Consider the following 20,225-nt stretch of genomic DNA (forward strand, 5'->3'; position numbering starts at 1 on the left):
ACATATTGTTTTTTTTTTTTTTTTTTTTTTTTTTTTTTTGCAGTATTTAAATGTCTATTTTTTTCTATATTGCCAATAATATACTTTATGAGCACAGTTTGTGGTACAGTGACTTCCAGTTTATTGACAAGCTGCCTTGAATTGTGGCTTATTTTTACTCTTTTTTATTGCAGATCCGTTGCTGCTGACAACCTGTATCGTCTTTCTTACAAGGATCAGATTTACATGTATCAGATTTATACAGGTATGGCAACATCTGCTACTTAAGCTTTAAAGTAAAAAGAATGGATCAAATACATGTATGTAGTTTCAAATGCTGCAGAGAATTTAGTTGACATATCTACACGTTGTTGTAAATTATTTTCTTTCATTTTTCACATTACATTTTTATAATATACACGTTTCGTATATTCCTCATAATTTGATATGACTAATTATCTTTTAATATAGAAATCACAGGTATAAGTCACTCATCTGGCAGCGTGGCTGGAGGCTTATCACTTACCATATTCGGCAAATACTTTGATGACAGAGCACCATACACCAAGCCAAATGCTTATGTAGGAGGTAATGCAGTCTTTATTGACTACATATGCAGTTCATTTGCAATGTTTGACTGTATTTAGGGTAGTCTGTGATTCTGGGAAATCTACCCTTACATTTAATATTTACTACAACATTTACCTTATAAAACATATACACCTAAGTATTTCTGATGCCAACCCCCTCCGATATCCATGAAACTTATTTCATATAACAAATGATACAGTTTTTCTTTCACATTAGTTCTCACAAATGTATAAAATTTACAAAACCAGGAAGAAATGTAAGCAATGCAAGAAAATCATAACACATGTATTCTACTTAAGAAGTTGAGCTTTGGCATTGAATGAAATCATTGTTTGGAGTTCAGTCGCAAAGATATTTAATCACGAATGTACGGCATCTGAACGACAGTAATGTTATTCAAAGGCAGAACTTTTAAACGAGATATTTTAACTCACCTTATTAATGATTATTACAAATGTTTTTCGTGGATTTCGTTTCCAAAGCGCCACGTTTGACGCTATGACGTGATAACTGCGATGTACAATTTATGTTTGTGTGTATAGTAACACAGTTTTTATTGTCTTTGTTTATTAAAGTGTACGAGTAATGTTAGTATACTTTCTAAAAATGGGAAGAAGTCTCGAAAATGATAAAATGATTTCAGTGCACTTTTTGATTTTATTGAAGTTTACAAAATTTGATAATTGGAAAATCTAGATAATGATATACCGTGACTTTGTTCGTTTCGGTATACTAATGATGAATAACTTTGTCAAATTTATTCATTTAGCTATTGCACCTGTTCAGAAGTTCTCTGTTTAAGATGTAATGAAAACAAAGACTAACTGCGTAGTCAGTTAATGATTCTGCAAGCAAAGTCATATTTTGAACGCTTAATGTATTGAAATGTAATAGTTCGAAAACATTTTAGCGAAAGAGAACAATTTATCTCTATATATACATTTTGACATCTTTCTGTCGCAACATTCGATTAATGGCTGTAAACGATGCTTTTTGCCTGGTTTCTTTTCATGACAGACAGTGTTTGCGAGGTTACAAATGTTATACCAGATGTGTCTGTTGAATGTATCGTTCCGCCTGAGCCACAGCACTCTGCCTTAAAGTTTGCAGGCGATAGAGGTGTCAACTTCGAATACTGGACGACATTACCAAATGAATTCAATGGATTAGACACCATTTTGACTTTTACAAAGTCTGATCCAGGATACCATCTTGAAAAACTTGATGAGACATTTTTCAGTAGCGAATCCTGGCACCATTTTGTGGCAAGAATGACAACGTTTTTCAAACCTCCCCACACTGGAGATTATCAGTTCTTTTTATTTGCCGTAAACCAAGCAAAGCTATTTGTAGACGGGGTAAGTTTATTATTATAAAATGTATGTAAAACTATTAAAAATAAGCTCAGTGAATGCCTAATGTTTACAGTTGGTATGTTTTATAATGCAACAGCTGCATCTGTAGATAGCTCTGTCGTGTAATTTCTAGTACAAGCTACACAAGTAACTATTTCTTCATGCAATATAGAATATATATTCAAAACAATAATTTCCATTGAAGAAGACGACTCTAAAAAAGTTAATGTTTACATCTCTCTTTTCTTTTATACTTTGCAGCATTCAAAAGTCAGTTGCTCTAGCCGATGGCAAAAATCAGAAAGAATAACTTTAGATGCAAATAAAAAGTAAGGGTATCCTTTAGAATTCAGTATTATGAAAAGAACAGACACATGGATACGATAATGTTCTTCTACCATCTCTTATCACTTAGATTGTTTAAAAGTGAATTATCTTCAAAAGCTGATCATTGTGCTATGGTCTATTTTTCATATTTCAATTCCCTCTTCTAAGTACAAAGTGCTCAAGTAGAGCTTATTTGTTCGCCCTGCGCCCATTGTCCATCGTTATCTTTTCTCTTAACCACTGCTTAGATCAAAGCGTTCGCCCACTTTTATTTAAAGTTGATCTAAATATTATGGTAAATACAATTTCGTGCGATGTTACCAGGTCATCTTAGAAACAATAGGTCACTAGGCCTGTAAATAGGGAGAGATTCTTAACATTTAAATGCAATCTTTTTACCTGATATTTTTAATACTTTTGTCAGAATGTTAGTCTCTATGAATTCAGGTTATTTGAGATCATTAGCTATGCCACAATGTCAAAATGAAAAGCACTATTGTTAACTCTGAATATGTATGTTTTAAAGCGGAAAATAATTGCCTTCATAATATGTAGGTCATGTTATAAACTGGGCTACCTAGGTAACTAGGATAAATCATAGAAAACCCTTGCTAACACTCTACAGGTCAAATTTCTAGTTGATCATACACTTTTATTAAAATATTTGTCTTTATGAAAATCGTGGTCATGTGGTAGACTCTGTAACTAAAAAATTGAAACTAGATATTTTAACATTACACTTCAAATATGCACTGCTTAGTACCTCAGATAATATAAACGCAATACTAAGATGTCGTGAGTAATGTTTTAAAAGAGATATTTACTCCCCATTTAGTCCCCATAACATTTTTGGAAATAGGATAGACAACTCCTGAATGACTATCTCATCAAATTTGCTGATATAAAAATAAACTTGGAATTTTCCCGGGATACCCTCATTAAAGTCTTTTCTTCATTTCATTCAGACATGGAAAGTAAACTAATCCAGGATCTACTACTTAACAGTACAATGGCATCAAGCCTCTTTTATATTTTCTTTCAAGAACAGTACACATGTTAAGTCATATTTGTATGTATAATTAAAATGTAAAACAATTAATTGACTCATCAAAGAAATGAAGACTATTAACAACATTTTATTACCTCCCTTCATTATATTTATCATATACATTCAACACAATTTATAATGGAACTACCTCCCTTTATTTTATTTAAGCTGTCTTAGATTGCAGTTTAATCAGTCAGTATGTTTACCTTTATTTTCAGACAAATATATATATATATATATATATATATATATATATATATATATATATTTAATCCATGGTAAAATGAAAAGCATATACTATATTGACGAATACCATACCATAAAAACATTTATCACACATTAATGCAAGGTATACACAAAAATAATGTTGAGCTTTATTGAAAAATATTAAAGCTCAGATGATATAACAGTGAGATAAAATCTTCTGAAGTTAATAATTCCCATATTAGCTTTTAACTATAAAAATTTAAAGTACGTTGTTATTCTCATTTCATTCAAACATATTTAAAGAGGCAAATACTACAAAGACTGTATATCAAAAATTTTTAGATGAAATTCCACTAACATAAATTTTCTTATTTTAATTATGAAATGTACTTATTTTAAATAATGAGATATTTTAAAATTTATATCTTTTTATTCTCCTGGATGGAAATAAATAAAACATATAAACAAAACAAACATTTATACCAAACACATTGTTAAATACTAATGTTTTTTTGTTGTTAGAAATTATATGTTGAGACAGCAAAACAACATAAAATATAACTGAAAAATTGTGGAATATCATTTCTGCATAGAATAGACTGTATATAAATGCTTATTTGAAAACATGTGCCAAATAAGATATTAATTAAATGATGTTTATATGTTGAACTACTTTAACATTATTCTACAAGTGATGAATGAGTTCACCTAACAATAACTTTGATATTTTTTGCATTATTAAGACCATTATTCCATACAAGAAATGACTCACAGACAGTGTATGTCGCTTTATGACCGGGTCAATCTTCACCACAAATAACATGAAACTTCAAACGAAAGCTTATTCTTAAATTAGATTGTCACATTTGAACATCTCTGTGAATGTATTTGGTAAATTAATAGTTCCTTCATACATGCATGTCATAAAGGAAAAATATATTTAACAATATATTTATACTGTTTTATACACACATTCTGTATAGATGATAATATATAAATGATGTGTGTGTCCATCTCAGTTTACAGCTGGTGCATTAAAGATACATCAAACAGCACAGTTGGGTCAAAGTTAATACACTTTTAGCACCTCTGGAAATACAAAAGCAAAACTTTATGATATAAAGAGAGTAAAAGATGGCAGCTTTTAAATCAATAATGACATCATTCTTTTATATTTGCAGATGTTTTCAGAAATATATTATCAAGTAGCAAGTCAGGTAACTCTACAAATTGACATTTTGTCTAATTTCAACTTGTCTAAAGAATCACTTGTCTTAAGTAGTCAGATTATGTTGCTACTTGGCTTGTTGCTTTATCTAAATAGACATATACATAGATTCACTAAATGACAAGTTATATAATAGGGCTATCTGAAAAGATTGCATATTCGATAACATTCAATGTACATTTTCAGTAAAATATTGAAAACAAGAAACAGAAAAACCTGATGATGTTCTCCAATGATCTCACCTAAAACCTTCAACAACAAGCTGCAAGCTCTGATTAGTGTATGATGTAAGAATGGTAATAATAAACTACCTAATGTGTTTTTATATAACATGCAAAAACAATGACCATGTAAAACTTCCCCTTATGAGTAATAGATGTTCACATTCCCCTTGTTGTATTTGTTCTTTTTTAAAAAACAAAACATTTGAAAACAATGAATATGATAGAAATATTGCAACCTCTGCAGAGCAACACCCTGTTGGATATATAAATATTGACTGTTATCTAGAGGTTGTTGTTTTGGAGAGGTAAATATAATAACTATATTTTAGCTTAGGTAAATTTTGATGATGTTATAGAGAGCATTTTGCTTAAGAGTGGGCCGCTCTGGAGCGGTTGTACTGTATTAATTGCTTCAAACTTTCAACTACACTTAATGAAGAAAAACACCAAAAGATTCTCCAAATTTAAATTTACTTTATTAACATTTTGACATTTAATGTTAGGCAACGATGCAGACATATTTTATGTGACAATGCCACCTTTAACCATTTTTTCCAATGAACAATGAACAAATTGTCAGTCTTAATGAAATCATGTAAAAAATGGCCACAGTAAAAAGTATTGTTTCTCATCGTTTCATATATAATTCAAAAGCTTTGCAGAAATCATAAGTGACAAACTTAAATATACATGTTGCCTTTGTGATGTGAAACACTGGCCATGTCTTTTTAACACAGTAATTTACCTCAATTATATCTGTTACTTTTGTCGTTACTTATATCTCCCTTCTACACTAACCATTGTTTTCTAGTTCTGAAATGTTGTAAAACAATAATTCACACACTTTCTAGTAATCAATATTTAATCAGTGTCAAAGCTTTTAAGTTTTCATTTTCTTAATATAAAGATACTTCATTTTTTTACTGATTGGAACAATATACTGATAAATTTGTATTTCAATGTAAGTTTGTGCAATGTTTGTAATATACTGATAAATTTGTATTTCAATGTTTGTTATCAAAGTACTTTTCCATTCTATTTTTACAGTGTTAACATTACAAAGCCATCCCACAACTATTACTAAAACACATGTTTTAACATTATCTTCAATGGAGATATGTACTTTGTAAAACCATTAAATTGAGGGATACACAAAGCTACATGAAAGAAATGTTTATGCCAGGCTTACTAAAGTCCAAAAGGTTCACATCTTGTCAGGAATGTCAGTCTTATAGGTGACTTGTACTATAATTTCAGAAGCAAGTATGCAGTCATGCAGCATATAAATGCTTTGAGACCTTTGTTTAACATACAAAAGCATAATGCCCCTACATCTATTCATAATGCTAACATCTTCTGTGACTGCCACAGGGTGAATAGGTCAAACAGTTGTACATACTCAAATTTTTCTTGACCAAAACTGAAAATGAAAATTATACAAAAAAATCATTATTTTCCCTTTATTTTTGCATCAAAAGATGGCCCATACATTTTATATAGAATTTTTACATTTATTAAACATAATATAATAAAACGAATAAATTATATCATAACTCATTTTACCTTTAAAACTATAATAACTAATAAACATGAACCTGCAATGTGTGGCAGGATGGACGTACCGGGGACAATAACTATCAGAACAAGTCAACACCCATTACAATATTTACAAATTTATTTACAACAAAATGATTATTTACAATTAATAAACGAAAAGTGAGAAAAAAATCTTATTATAAGAAAACAAGAAAAAAATCTGAGCTCAGTATATCTTTTTAACAAGTATAAATTTCTAACACTGACAGTTCCGTTAACTGATGTTTCCGTTAACTTTGAACTTTAAGTAGCACAAAAATACAACATATCTTCAAGTAAAGTCCCTCTAAACTGTGAAAACGTTGACTCCGTTTTGGCTCCCTATGATGGTAGGTGATTGCATCACTGAGCTGACTTCAGTGGGTAACAAAAATCTTCGTCTTTGTGGTTACGGCACAACCATGAGACGAAAGCTCTGCGCTGGGAAAATCACATCCAGGCGAGTGAGGAAAAGTGAACCGCGGGTATTGTACTTCCAGGTCGTGACATCATCACCAGATAGAAGTTGCCTGGTGGAAGAAGCTAAAATTCATAACATATGGTAAGCACCATAGCAAAACAAATAAGTCAGGGCATAAAATAGCTCCTTTGGGTACACCATACCTCCGTAGGCTCCCATAAATAATACGTGCTGCTTATAAAAATGTATGTGCTACTAAGTTCACCTATTACTTCCATTATATCTAAGATTAATTACTTAAAAGTCTAAAGTTAAAGTATGGTAAAGATATGAAAAGTTTATGATGAAAAATTATATATACGGAAATGATAAGCTGCAGCTATATTTTACAACTACAAATTAACAAAACTCAATGCAAATCAAACGTTATACCATAGCTTGTATCAGTATAATATCTAATGCCATACAACAAAACGGACATTGTATGTATATAGTACATTTCGTTTACATAAAGTACATGTATACAGTAATAATTTCAAATTACAATAACATATTACATATACGGTACTAGATATACCACACAGATTTAACATTGCAATGCAATGCAGTAACGGCGTTCCATAATAAACAACGAACTGTTTGACTTATGTTTATGACAAAGAATACTTTACAATTATCATGTTACATAAATTTCAGTACAAATCTAACAGCTTATATAAACGAAACATTTTAGATTCCTCTTTCGAAATAGTTTACAAAAAAGCATGAAAAATTTAATAAATAATCCTGACATACCGAAACTAGCCAAAATCACATGCCGAAAAGTAAATGTTACAAAATCCTGTAGAATTAACAAAAAATTACTAATTGAAAATCATAATTCAAAAATTATACAAAAATCTAACAAATAAACTTCTTACCTCGATCGAGCAAAATTTCTACCAAGAAAAATTACCTCTTTCATTACCTCTCATGAATAAACTCGATCAAACCGAGTGTGCTATTATGTTGCTTGGTTGCTTTCTACTCTTCAAAAGGATCATTTCATAAATTTTGTTAACTATTACAACAACAATCTTTAAATGCCGCGCGGCGGCTGTAACTTGTCTCGGACTCAGTGTTGTTGTATTTTCTTGTTCTTTCGACTCATGAGGTACGTTCATTTTATTAATAATAGAATTCCGCTTAAGCAAGTGCCATGTGACGTAAGGGGAATGCATATTACATCACCTCGCATTATTATTTTCTGAGAAAAACTAGGTCTCTATATCAAATCATAGAAAAAATTGTAAACACTCTAGACTCCACATTTTTATATTGATCACCATGGATCTTTAACAGAATATTTGTATTTTTGTGCCCCCGAATATGGGCATATTAAAATCGCACTGTTCCCGGCCGTCAGTCAGTGTGTGTGTGTGTGTGCGTCCGTGTACATTTTCTTCTGGGCTATAACTCTTCCATCCATTAAGGGATTTTAAAATACAATGTAACTTAATATTCACCATAATGGTACAATGTGTCGTGCGCAAAACCAGGCAAAAATGTCTGTTTCTTGTCCCGTCCATAACTCTGACATTGATGAAGGGTATTTGAAATTACTTGGCATAAATGTTCGGGGTATTAGTCATCTTGTTTGAAATGTGGGGCAAGTTCAAAACTGTAAGGTAAAATAACTAATAAGTCACTATGTTAAATCATAAAGTTGTGTTGATACACTAGATCCTGAATTTTCTGCTCGATCTTCGAAATTCGTCTTCATTTTCAGAATATTTAGGTCTGATAAAATTTGAAACTGGATTATCTAGGTCAAAATCAAATCATAGAAAGACCTTGTTAACACTCAAAAAGCCACATTTTCTCTCTGATCATCAGGAGACGTGTCCTAATGAGAGTACTTTGAATAAAAATTTCGGAGTATGAAGTTAAAACTCTTAACATACCAGCATACCAAATTTCAGACCAATATAAGAAGTTAGTCTATAATATATTTTTTAAATGCTCCATGAGTAGGCTTAACAAAGGATAGCTGTCCTGATAATTAATAGCAATGACCGCTATGTGCAGGGTTTATAAGTATTTAGAGGACACTTAAAGATTATCTTGAATGAAACTGTACGATTTCAGAATCATTTCACAAAAACGGTTCTTTGGTGACCATCTACAACAGTAGTTAAAATATAACTATTGCCTGTGTGAAACATATTCGAGCTGTGAAAAGTATTTGAGTTACCCTCCGTCACCATCATAACCCTCCTTTACGAACTCGTATTTATTTCATTGTATAAACTAAGCTATCATCTAGAATTTTCTCTTTATTTTTCAGGTATCACCTGCAGATTGTGCATTACACAAGTAGCAGAAATCCCAAAATTCATCTGAAGGTTAAATATTTTGGTACAAAATTTACAAGAACGTGGATAAAAAAGGCCGAACAGGAAAAACAAAGAATAATGATAACATCAATTCAAAGTAAAGAAGTACAGGTGATACTCTTTCATCCTTTATACCTATGTTCATAAGCAGCGAATGTTTTGTTATACAATTTCCGTGGGGTTACTCATGTGATGATAGCAGAACAATTCCGAAACCGCTTATGGGGAATACGCAATTGACCGGAAAATGTCAGTTGTCTGTACGGGACCACTACATTATAATCATTTTACTGTATGTAATCAGGACAATAAACACCGTGCGGAATGGCAGCATATAATTCAGGACATTACTGTTTTAATAGGTGTGATTATTTTAGGTACCTCTATGCTTTCATATTCCATATAATATATTCGGTTACCTCTATTCTTCTTTATTCGGTTTAATATATTCTGTTACTCCTGTGCCTTTTATTCGGTATAATGTATTCAGTTACTTCTATACCTTTTTACTCGGTGCAATGTATGTTATGTATGTTGATCCAAAAGTAACGTCAATTCAGTCATAGAAATGTGAATAACGAAAAGAAAACAATGGAAATGCTTGCACAAGTACCTTGCTGTATTTGTAATATCATTAGAGAGCATTGTAAAAATGATCGCTGCAGAACACTGACGTAATTTAGGTATAAACATGAGTATTACATCACTGAGCAATGACAAGCCTTAGTAATACACAGCGAACTTCAATCTGCAAGGATGTATCTATAGTTTTCATAGTTGAGTGCTGAAAGACATAACTTTACACCTTTATAATTTCATGTCAGATTAGATGAGTAATTGTGTCGACCATTGGTCATTTGTCAGCGGTGAATTTTTAAGGCCTGTGTTTTATGTTTAATCATTCCTTAAAACAATATTGACCTATATAATTATACCTGATTAACCTTACAGCGTGGTGGTTTTTCTTTAAAACTATAACGATGAATACTTTTCTCTTGTCCTTTGGGATCGTGGACAACATTCATTTTTACTGTAACAGAATTCCGCTTAATCCGTTGGTGGATTAGAGGTTTTACACATTCCATACTTCTCATGAATGGACTCAATCAAAGTGAGTCTGCTGCTATTTTGGCTGTATTCTGTACTTTCAGAAGATCGTTTCACAGCCTTGTATGTAGTAGAATATGCAAAGATATTTTTTTATTTTGATATATAAACAATATATTTAAGAACGAGCATCTGAGCAGTAAACCGTGAAAAAAGTAATAAATCAAACATCTATATGTTATTATTTAGATTTGTTGTATTCACCATTTGAAACTAACACTTAATGTGAGTTACTTGTGAAATATATTTTATGTTCAATACCAGTAAACCACCAGTCAATATGTAAAAATAATTTGACGTCAAGCATATGTGGAGAGAAAAGAAACAGATTTATAATTTTCATCTCTGTTACAGCGAATTGAGTTTCAAAATTTTACAAAGCAGTCATATGAATACGAAGTACAAATTGTTGAAATCAATACAGCTGGTGAATATAGATTCGGCATTTTCGGAATTTATACTGGTAAGATTTATTACATATTCATTCCAATGCTCATTGAAATTTCTAAAAAGAAATTACAGTGCACAGTCTCTTTGATTTTAATGTTATGTTTTTTTCTCATAAAACATGAGGATATATAGACACAAAAATTATAATATTATATATTATCTATTCAACTGGATTTTGTAATCCATTTTCATTTCAACATTTTTCTAAAGAAAATATTTATAGGTAGAATAACTGAAAAGTGTAAACTACTAACAATTTACATGTAATTCAATTAAAATAACGAATAACATCATTCCAGCTCCTTTGACGAACTACATGCCGGCCACAAATATCGAAAGTGCACTTTCTGATCTTCCAATCTGGGGAGAAGACGAGTCAGTGAATGTGACTAAAAACGATTCTTACCCTGAATTCTATACGTTAACGTTCATTTCAAAACGTGGTAATTACAGAAATTTATTATTTCAGTGAAAGTTTTTATGAGCAATACATTTTCAGTTTGTAGATAGAAATAAGGGTTAAACATGTGTTTTTAATAATTGTATGGTATTGTTTGTTCACTAGTGAATTTAATATGGAAATATTTACTTTTTGAAAAGTCTGCTAAAAGAATTGGGGGTATTATAGACATAGAACAAGAGATCATTAAATTTCATAAATTATAACTGGTACCTGTTTACGCCTGTTCGACACCGGATAAAAAAGAACAATGAACTAGCTCTAAGGTCGTGCCCTTTGTAATGAGTAACGTCATCTAAATAAGTTATATCTTCTCAGTAAAGCCTATAAATAGTCTTGTAATTTAATCTAAAACATTTAAAAGTGATCTTAGATAATGGATCTGGATTTAAGCATTCGGCTTTAAACATATTCCAATGTCATTCGGTATGCATGTTTCGGACATCTATTTCACAATCAGATAAATTGTTTTCGCGGTAATCAAATTGATTTGGCATGTCATTCAAAGATTTGATTTTTAAGAGTGACGCACTTAGATTGGTTTCGAAAAGTTGAATGAACATGCTTATACTATAAACCACAATTTAGTATTTTACTCAGTGTTTAATCTTATATATCAACAACAATCTTTTTTTTAAATAATACATGAACTGTTTTAGGAACTGTGTCTAAATATCAAAACGCAATTTGAAAATTCTTGATCTGTTTGTTTATCAAGAGTACACTTCGGTATATTTTTCAACAAAACGTTTTTACATCTTTGCATAAAATGTAAAATAGATATAAAATAATTGTTTGTATTTAATTTACTTAAGCCACTAAAGTTTTACAAAATTCTTTACTTCTTACCTCATCCACATTTTCCCCGCAGGTGATTTTCCTGATATTGACGTTATCCAGGTTGACTCCGTTTTTCCATTAACATTTAATGTCACTGAGGAAACACAGGGAGTCCCTGATCTAGATACTGTCGCTCTTGCGATCAATGGAGTTGTGTCAGAACCCTTTGCTGTAACGTCACTGGATGCTGCAAATGTAATTTTGTTATCTCCTATCAGATCAGTCCGGCTGACTTCACGGACCGCATTTGTGATAGGATATTTATAATTTGTACATTGAGACTAATTTTCATATATTTTACATCTTTCACGAATTTGCTGAACAATTAAAAGAAAGTTCAAGATTCTTTTAATAATTAGGTTATGTTGAACTCGTTTTAAACAATCATTATGAAAACGTTGCCTCCTATATATTTTTTCAAAGACACAAGGCTAATTCAAAAGTTAAGACTGATGTAAGATTAACCAAAAAAGTACTGAAACAATTTTGTCTTGATAAAAGAAACAAATATCATGTTAACGAAGTTAGATAACCTTTCACAAACGTTAAAGATAATATCATGAGCACAAACTTCTCTTAGATTTGCATTGTATTAAATATAGCTGAAAGATGTCATACTGAAAATGTTTGAGGCAAAATGTCCAGAAATGTTCGAATCGTCCAGTTCTGTAAAGTACTTTGAGGGGTTTGAGGCTGATTCGTCCTGGTACAATAGATATCGTATACGAAGCGTCGATGCCTTTTGCGGGAAGTATGCTCTCAGAAATCCAAAGATTGTTTACCAAAGACAGAATGAGAATATTTTCTTGACATATTATGGAACGGTAATGGTGATGTGTTTCAATAATATTTGTTAATGAAAAGTCATTGTAAAGATATTGAGATCCATATTTTGTTTGTTTGTTTTGGGTTTAACGCCGTTTTTCAACAGTATTTCAGTCATATAACGGCGGGCAGTTAACCTAACCAGTGTTCCTGGATTCTGTACCAGTACAAACCTGTTCTCCGCCAGTAACTGCCAACTTCCCCACATGAATTATCAGAGGTGGAGGACTAATGATTTCAAGAGATCCATATTTGCTGAGTAGACATTATTAAGGAGAACTATTTGAGAAAGTGTTTTAGAAAGGAAGTGACGTCTTCATGGCATCTGAATGTATGTTTCAAATAACAAATTTTAAGATCGCAATATTGAATAGAATGGTACAACTGTAAGAGGGCTTCAAGGTTTGTATTGAGCGCTTTATGAGATTTGTAAGATAATTATAAAAAATCAGAAAAGAAAAATCATTTTTTTGATATACTGGCAAAGCAGTTAGGGATGCGTTTAAAGATACGTAAAGTGTATATCTGAATTACCTTGTTTAATGAACTTATGAGTCGTTTTTGCAATTTATAAATTTATCTTTTCAGATATGCTTCGCATATATGGGAGTTTTCAAAAATGAATTAACAGTCGGGTATACGTATATAGATTACAACAGCGGGACCCAAAAAACACATTCTCTTCATATGATTCATCATTTCTATGCAATTACACCAAAAAGGTATGACTCTGGTATGTTTTATGTTTGAAATTTTGCACGCGCTCTGCGTGCTACTTTGTGACGCACATCATTTAGCACATGGTTTCAACAATTTTTCAGTTTTTCGCATATTTAAGAAGGGGAGGAGGCAGTTAGTTAACCTTATTGATTCTGAACTAGTCAAACCTATTCTCTGCAAATAACTACCAACTTCTCAACATGAATCATAATTCAAGGACGAATGATTTCAGACACAATTCCTGTCGGGAATCGAGAATCGATAACATATTTATAGCGCATTTATATAAAGTGACGTACCGCGCTTACGTTGACGTCACTTCCGACGTAACGTTGTTTTGTAGTTACACAAAGCACATATAGTTAAGGTCGAATCTTGAAACCACAACGCAGTTTGTTTCTTCACTATACATCCCCACATTGTTGGTGCCGTGAGAAATTCTACAATCATTACGATGAATCTACAAAAGCTTATTTCTACTAGAAAGGGCCAGAGTCGTCTTATTTCTATACAACTGGAGAAATTCAACAACGAGTTGTCACAGTCGGCGAAGACAGCCCTGCTCGAAATCATGGAGGAGAAGGCAGAGATCATCAAGAATCTAAACGAGAAGATTGTAAATCATCCAGATGTTGACGATATGGAAACAGGACTGGTATATAGTGATGAATATTCCATTGACTTACGTTTGAAACTACGGAAACTGAAGGAGGACATCGCGAAGTCTATTGACACTAATAGCGGCAGTGTGATCCGTGATTCGCAGGATTTTAACGGTAGTGCTAGGACTGTATCAGGTGAGAACGTTTCTCATTCTAGTAGATCTATTCATGGAGTACAATCTGATAATTCGTCATTTTATAGACTACCTAAACTGAGCTTACCGACGTTTGATGGAAATGTCGCACAATGGCAGTCATTTTGGGACTCGTATGAGGCTGCTGTACATTTAAAGCAAACTCTGTCTGATGTCCAAAGGTTTAACTACTTCCGTTCTTTACTGCAATAGCAGGTTTTCCACTGACTAACACAAATTATCAGAATGCTATAGATTTGTTACAAGAAAGATTCGGACAATCTCAAAAGATAATAGATACTTACATGCAGTCGCTTCTAGATTTGCCGATTCCAGACAACAGCGTGGCGAGTCTACGCAGATTTACATCCGGGGATTAGAACCTTTAGGTGAATGTCAGAACTCTTGTACCTATAATCATGAAAAAAATTCCTGCCGAATTACGACGGAATATAGCACGGAAACGCACGATGGCAACTGCAAGATTTGAGAGCAGCTATAGCCAGAGAAATTAACATTTCAGAAGTGGGTCAGACCGACGACAATAGAGAACCACACGCGCCAACGGCGTCCTTATTCACTGGAACCGGAGTGAAAAACACACAAAGAATCATCCGCACAGTAATAACAATAAATCAAAGAAACTGTGTCTATTCTGTGGTGATCAACATACGTCCTTAAACTGTAAAAAAGTGAAAATCATTGAAGAAAGACTTACTATTGTAAAATCTAAACGGCTATGTTACAACTGCCTGGGAAAACACCAAGTTTCAGAGTGCCGTTCCAAATTCCGGTGCAGGAACTGTCAGCGAAAACACCACTCCAGTATTTGTGACAAACCATCATCTGTGCCAGGTTTGAATCCGAGTGCATTGCCATTCGTGAGTTCTATTTCAGGTCCAACGGGAACGCCAGGAACCGTTATTCAACTTCATTCAACTACACATGAAAGGTCGAAAGTTCTGCTCAAGACTGCAGTCGCTCAAGTAGGTTCGCAAGATGATATTACAACTGCTACAAACATATTATTAGATGAAGGCGCGCAGAGGTCTTTTATTACAGAAGGGCTTGCTGAGAAACTGAAATTAAAACACACCGGTTCGGACACTATATCTTTAGCATCGTTTGGTGGTAAATCAGAACAGTTTCGTTATATACCCACGGGCAGAGTGTTTTTACACGTTGAACAGGGAAAGATCATACCGCTAGACGTACTTATTGTACCGACCATTACCAAACTTACAGCAAGAAGTGAAATGCATGAACTATATTAGAGGTCTTAGACTTGCGCATCCTCTTTCTGACGCTGACGACGATTTCGAGGTATCGCTTTTGATTGGAGCCGACTACTATTGGCAGATCGTTCCGAACGAGGTCGTCAGGGGTAACGGACCGACGGCAGTGAAATCAAAGATCGGGTATCTACTGTCAGGACCACTTCCGGTTGCTAATAAAAAGTCGTCTGCTAGCTACATGTTTAACGTCATTACAGCGCCACCTAATGTCACAGACCTTGAGAGATTTTGGAAGCTCGAATCAATGGGGATATCTGAAGATGAGGCTGAAACATCTACTTCCGGTATACTAAACACCTATAAAGAAAACTGTATCACGTACAAGGATGGGCGTTACGTGGCTAAGCTGCATTGGAAAGAAGATCACTCCGTGCTTCCTACCAACTACGAAGTTTGCAAGAGACGTACAGAGAACTCAATTAGACGACTTTCAACAGAAGCGGATTTACTGAAATAATATAGACAAATCATAGACGATCAGTTGGAACGCGGATTTATTGGGTTATGTGATGCAGACGCCACCCCCACCTACCCTGTACATTACATACCACATCATCACGTAAAGAAGGAGTCAAACACAACACCTATCCGTATCGTGTATGACTGCAGTTGTAAGTCACGTGACCAGCCTAGTTTGAACGATTTCCTGTTGTCTACACCACCTGAATTGAATAATTTGACTGGAATTCTACTTCGTTTTCGAATGAATAGATGATACGCCATAGCAAGAGACTTAGAGAAGGCTTTTCTTAATATTAGTCTAGACGCGAAGGATCGAGATGTAACGCGATTTCTATGGCTCAGCGACCCTAGCAACCCAGACAACGACTTGACAACATACAGATTCTGTGCAGTCCTTTTCGGAGCTACGTCATCACCTTTCATTCTGAGCGCAACAATATTGAAGCACCTTGAAGTCAACAGCGATCAGAAGGCGAGTGAGTACTTACGACAAGATCTATACGTTGACAACGTTATTTCAAGCTTCCAACAGGAAGATGAGCTTCTACTCTTCTACAGCGGGACACGTGAGCTAATGTCGTCTGCAGATTTCAACTTGAGGTCCTGGAGTTCTAACAGTAACAAGCTCCGTATGCAAGCAATAAAAGATTCAGTGTTAGATTTAGATCGATTTCCTAAGGTACTCTGCATGAGATGGGACACAGAGAGTGACGTTTTACTGTACTCAGCGAAGAACATCCCAACTACCCAAATTATTACCAAGAGAGAAATATTGCAGCATACGTCCCGAATCTACGATCCCTTAGGTCTACTTAGTCCAGTTACTATCAGAGCGAAGCTACTTCTCCAAGAATTATGGCAACAGAAGTTTGAATGGGACATGCCATTACCGCACGACATACAAAAAAATGGCGTAGTTCAATTACAGACTTGAATTCAGTGCAAACCACTACGTTTCCTAGATACTACTTTGAGAATACACCGCATACATCCAACTACACCTGTATTCACATATTCTGCGACGCTAGTTTGTTATCTTATGGTGCATATGTCTGCAGAGACAACCAGTCTACATTGATGATGGCTAAGACGCGTGTTGCTCCGTTGAAAAAGTTAACGTTACCGAGGTTAGAGCTGATGGCTACAGTGACTGGTTCCAGACTCTGTAAGCACCTGAAGCAGAACACCAGTATACCACAGATACACCTTTGGTCAGACAGTCAGATTGTGTTGTACTGGCTCCAGACGTCCAAGACACTCCAGCGATTCGTTAGGAACCGTGTGACTGAAATCCACGAGCTGATTGAAAACCGGAAATGGGGGTATTGCCCGACGAAGGACAATCCCGCAGATTTACTCACTAGAGGAATTTCGACATCGCACTTCAAAATCAGTATTGTATGGTTCCACGGACCTAAATGGCTCACTACACCTGACAGTTGGCCAGTTTGGCAAGAAAGAGATACTGTTACTATGGCAACGATTACAGATCCAGTTCCTACTAGCAAATCAGAAATGCAGCTATACCAGTGAACAACAGCAGTTTTGTTGACATGTCAAGATTCTGCTCTTTGGTAAAGTTACTCAGAGTTAAGCTTATGTACTGCGTTTCATAGATAACTGTCGAGGCGGGAGGTCCACTGGAAGTCAAGAAACTTTAACTACAGAGGAACTTTACAGGGCAGAGAAGGTGTGCATACGAAGCTGTCAGATGTCTAAATATCAAGCAGAAGTGAAAGATATACAGTCCAAGAGATACAAACTCCCACTGCCTAGACAGCTTAAATTATTTCTCAACAATGGAATTTTGAAGTGCCGTGGACGCATCCACAATGCACCACTAGACGAAATGACCAAGTACCCGTACCTGTTAGCAGCTAAACATTCATACACCAACTTTGTTATCAAGGACGCACAATCAAGATTACTACATGCCGTCGTTAGTTCAACTATTACGTTCTTAAGACAGAAGTACTGGATTCCGTCTATCCGTTAAAATGTGATGGTCATACTACGTAAATGTACCTGTTGTAAGAAGATTGTTGGTAAACCATACTCAGCACCTGATCCACCTCCACTACCAAAGAGCAGAGTTTCTGACGTCAAGCCGTTTACCTACACAGGAGTGGATTTCACTGGGGCATTACTGGTTCGAGATAACAACAGAAACGACGTTAAGGCATACTTATGCTTGTTTACGTACGCTACTACGAGAGCAGTTCATCTAGAACTAGTTCCAGATCTATCAGCAGAGTCATTCCTACAAGCATTCCGACGTTCTTGTAGCAGAAAATCTGTTCCTCACGTCATGATGTCAGACAACGCCAACATTTTCTTATCAGCATCCAGACAGTTACAGGATTTGGTCCAGTCTATCACATTGTTGTTACATGTAAGGGTGTAAAGTGAAGAAACAAACTGCGTTGTGGTTTCCAGGTTCGACCTTTACTATATGTGTTATGTATAACTACAAAACACCGTTACGTCGGAAGTGACGTCAACGTACGCGCGGTACGTCACGTTACATAAATGCGCTATAAATATTTTATCGATTCCCGACATTTCCCTTTAACAAATCTTAACTGAGAACTGCGCTCGCCCTATTTATCTCTGTGGGGCAGGCATAATTCCTAGAACGTATTTACATATATCAATTTTCATGGAAAAGATCCTAAAACATATTTACATATATCAAGTTTGATGGAAAAGATGATTACTTTATTATATGAAAATAGAAAATAAATAACAAGTATCATGTCAGACACTGAGTCCTTCTGAATACTACCATAATAAAAATACAGGATCATCACTTTTCTTTTTGTCCATCAAACATCAGGAGCCTGATATTAAAATATGTTTTGTCTTTATATTTACTACGTATTTATTTCATTTGCAAAACATTCTCTATCAAATAATTCATATTAGCTTTCATTTGGTTTTACAATGATCCTGTATGTTTGATTTATTTATTTTAAAATAGGTGGTATTACACATGTGCAGACGTATACTCAGAAATCTTAGCAAGTAGACCATTAGACACGATGCCACGTCTGGATTTTCTGGAGGTGTACTCCAGCAATGAAATTAGCGTTAATTATGTTGACTCGGTTTCTATTGGACAAATTCCTGTGACAGAACCTAGAGGTAAGTTTTGGATCTTTTAGGTGACTGGAATGAGCTGGGGTCGGTAGTAGTTCACGAAATATTGTAATATTCCTATTAAAGTCAACACGATGACAACGCTTTATTACACACTGCAATTATGTAACATATGTTTATCATATATTTTTGAGCTTTATATCATACACAATTAGATAATAATATCCTGCAAACCTATCTTAAAATATATGAGAGACACTGCAATGGTCATAACAAGTTTGCTTAAAATGCAACCGGGACTTCTTTTCGGTGGGTTTGTATATACTCTCTAAATCAAATGAATAAAATGCATACAGAACAACTTTTACCGCTAAGTTTGAAATATACCAAAATTGCACTAATTAGTAACGCTCGAATGATTTATGAAAGATGCGGATGCAAAGTGTTAAAAAATCACTAAATACTGATCGATTTTGGGTACTTTGGAAGCTATTCATGGGATAAAAATGTTCAATACCAAACAGTGGTGGTTTAGCAGTACCTTTTAGTATATTTAAATCAATTCTCCAACATATTTCTGCAATTTCGATTCAGAATGTTGACGCCCTTCTTTGGTCGTTTGAATAGAGCTTACACGTCAACACGTCAAAACGAAAATAAAGCATGCCAACACGAGAGAACAACAAAACAGTTTTGTCATGTTTAAATGGAACCAACATGCCACACTGATAAATTACATCACAAACACGATTAATATATCATATCTATCAAATTAGCGCGCTAATTTTCGTTCTGCAATATTTGCGCCGTATTGTCGTTCTACGATATAGGTGGCATATGA

General features: G+C 34.1%; 1 protein-coding gene across 1 annotated transcript in view; it reads left to right on the plus strand.

The window, feature by feature from the left end:
• The window catches only part of LOC128546394 (fibrocystin-L-like), an 87,380-nt gene that overhangs the window by 9,505 nt on the left and 57,650 nt on the right, over positions 1-20,225 (plus strand). The window contains exons 10-20 of the mRNA XM_053516875.1: positions 174-244; positions 451-567; positions 1,588-1,928; positions 2,187-2,254; positions 9,282-9,441; positions 10,792-10,900; positions 11,187-11,330; positions 12,219-12,382; positions 12,790-13,011; positions 13,601-13,734; positions 19,266-19,429. Of these exons, the coding sequence (XP_053372850.1) occupies positions 174-244; positions 451-567; positions 1,588-1,928; positions 2,187-2,254; positions 9,282-9,441; positions 10,792-10,900; positions 11,187-11,330; positions 12,219-12,382; positions 12,790-13,011; positions 13,601-13,734; positions 19,266-19,429 (1,694 nt within the window). The remainder of the gene's footprint in view (positions 1-173; positions 245-450; positions 568-1,587; positions 1,929-2,186; positions 2,255-9,281; positions 9,442-10,791; positions 10,901-11,186; positions 11,331-12,218; positions 12,383-12,789; positions 13,012-13,600; positions 13,735-19,265; positions 19,430-20,225) is intronic.

This window comes from Mercenaria mercenaria, chromosome 10 (genome assembly GCF_021730395.1).
Source record: "Mercenaria mercenaria strain notata chromosome 10, MADL_Memer_1, whole genome shotgun sequence".
NCBI classification, from domain to species: domain Eukaryota; kingdom Metazoa; phylum Mollusca; class Bivalvia; order Venerida; family Veneridae; genus Mercenaria; species Mercenaria mercenaria.